The following is a 1472-nucleotide window of genomic DNA, read 5'->3' on the forward strand; positions in this document are numbered from 1 at the left end:
GTTCAAACAATAAAATACATGTCCTCTGTTTATGTTTTCTAAATTTTATTCTACTCTATAGTAATCCAACAAGCATCTATATATAGAGTATGTTTCATGCCATTTTAATAACTTTGCAGTGAGTGATAGTAAGTTTGAAAAGGAGTATGGACACAGCAACAATGCCAATATCCATGAAGCTCTGTGGGTGTGTCAGAGCATCTTCAACAAGTGGTGTGTATCTGCCTTCATTTTTGTTCTTTGAAACTAGGTTTTATATATCTGGTGTTGATGTGGGTTCATGTTTTTTTCTCTTGTTCTCGGAGACCAGGTTTCATGTTGGTATATCAAGTGTTGATGTGGCTTCCTTGTTTTGTTTATTTTTGGTGAATAACTCGTAGAGAAAAAAATGTGAGGGATACAGTATTATTTGAATATTGAATTTCAAAAGTCAGTTATTGTATGTTAGTTTTTAAAAGCCTTTTTTATGTTATGGGGATTCATATGTATTATTTAACAAAATTTTGTACATCCCTCTACTAAATTTCCTTTGTCATGTTCAGATTGATACCTATTTATTGATATTACATTTCTTTATAATTGAGGTTAATCGAAGGCTCGGGAACTAAAACAAAACATTTTTTGTTCTGTATCATTGTTGTTGATAATGACTCAATATGTAATAATAATGTCCTAGATTAAGATGTTATGAAGATGTTATGTGGAAAATTCTTGTATTTTTGTCATTTTTATTCAACTTTATCTGACTAATAATTAGTAATTTCTGAGGTAATGTATATCTTGACAGTGTTATTAATAGTAATAATTTATCAGCTTCTATTTTGCAGATTGATCATGATTTATGATTGATAGATAACTTTGAGTATGAAAATGTACTAAAATAGGATTATATAAATGTTCAATTATTTCCAGTGTCATACATTCACATATTTTATTATTCTTATGAAAGTAGTAGGCATTTACATTCATATATTTTCCATTTCAAACGTACAGTATCTCCATGGCATTTCAGCAAGAGCAAACTCTCGGGGCAGAGCATCATGCTGTTCACCTGCCAGGACGACCCCCACAGCGGCAATGACCAAAAGCAGAAACAGGCTCGCCAGAAGGGCAAGGACCTGAACGAAGCCGGCATCTCCTTAGAGCTCTTGCACATGGGAACAAGCTTTGATGTGAATAAGTTCTACAAGGTAAAATTTGATGAGTTGTGTGGAATGCTGGAATTAGTACCAAAGAGGATTCGTTGGTTTAGAAGGAAACAAGTAGAAGCAGAAGTAGAAGTATTTTGTCATGATCATCTGCATCAGGTTTATGTAATGGTGATAGGAGTCTTATGGTATAATGTGTAAAATCAGTTTAAAAAAGTAAAGCATATTGTTGTTTATCCATGGCAATTTAAGTGAAGGATAGGCTCAAGGTCACACACCTTTAGCTTCTTCTATAGGAGTTTAAGTGATGTTTGTGTGCATTCA

At 33.1% G+C, this 1472-nt stretch overlaps 1 protein-coding gene across 1 annotated transcript in view; it reads left to right on the forward strand.

Annotated features, from left to right (window-relative positions):
* LOC119593026 (X-ray repair cross-complementing protein 6-like) overlaps positions 1-1472 on the forward strand; it is a 22197-nt gene that overhangs the window by 11087 nt on the left and 9638 nt on the right. Inside the window, 2 exon segments of the mRNA XM_037941923.1 lie at positions 120-213; positions 1013-1190. Coding sequence (XP_037797851.1) covers positions 120-213; positions 1013-1190 — 272 coding nt within the window.

This window comes from Penaeus monodon, chromosome 31, assembly GCF_015228065.2.
Source record: "Penaeus monodon isolate SGIC_2016 chromosome 31, NSTDA_Pmon_1, whole genome shotgun sequence".
Taxonomy (NCBI): domain Eukaryota; kingdom Metazoa; phylum Arthropoda; class Malacostraca; order Decapoda; family Penaeidae; genus Penaeus; species Penaeus monodon.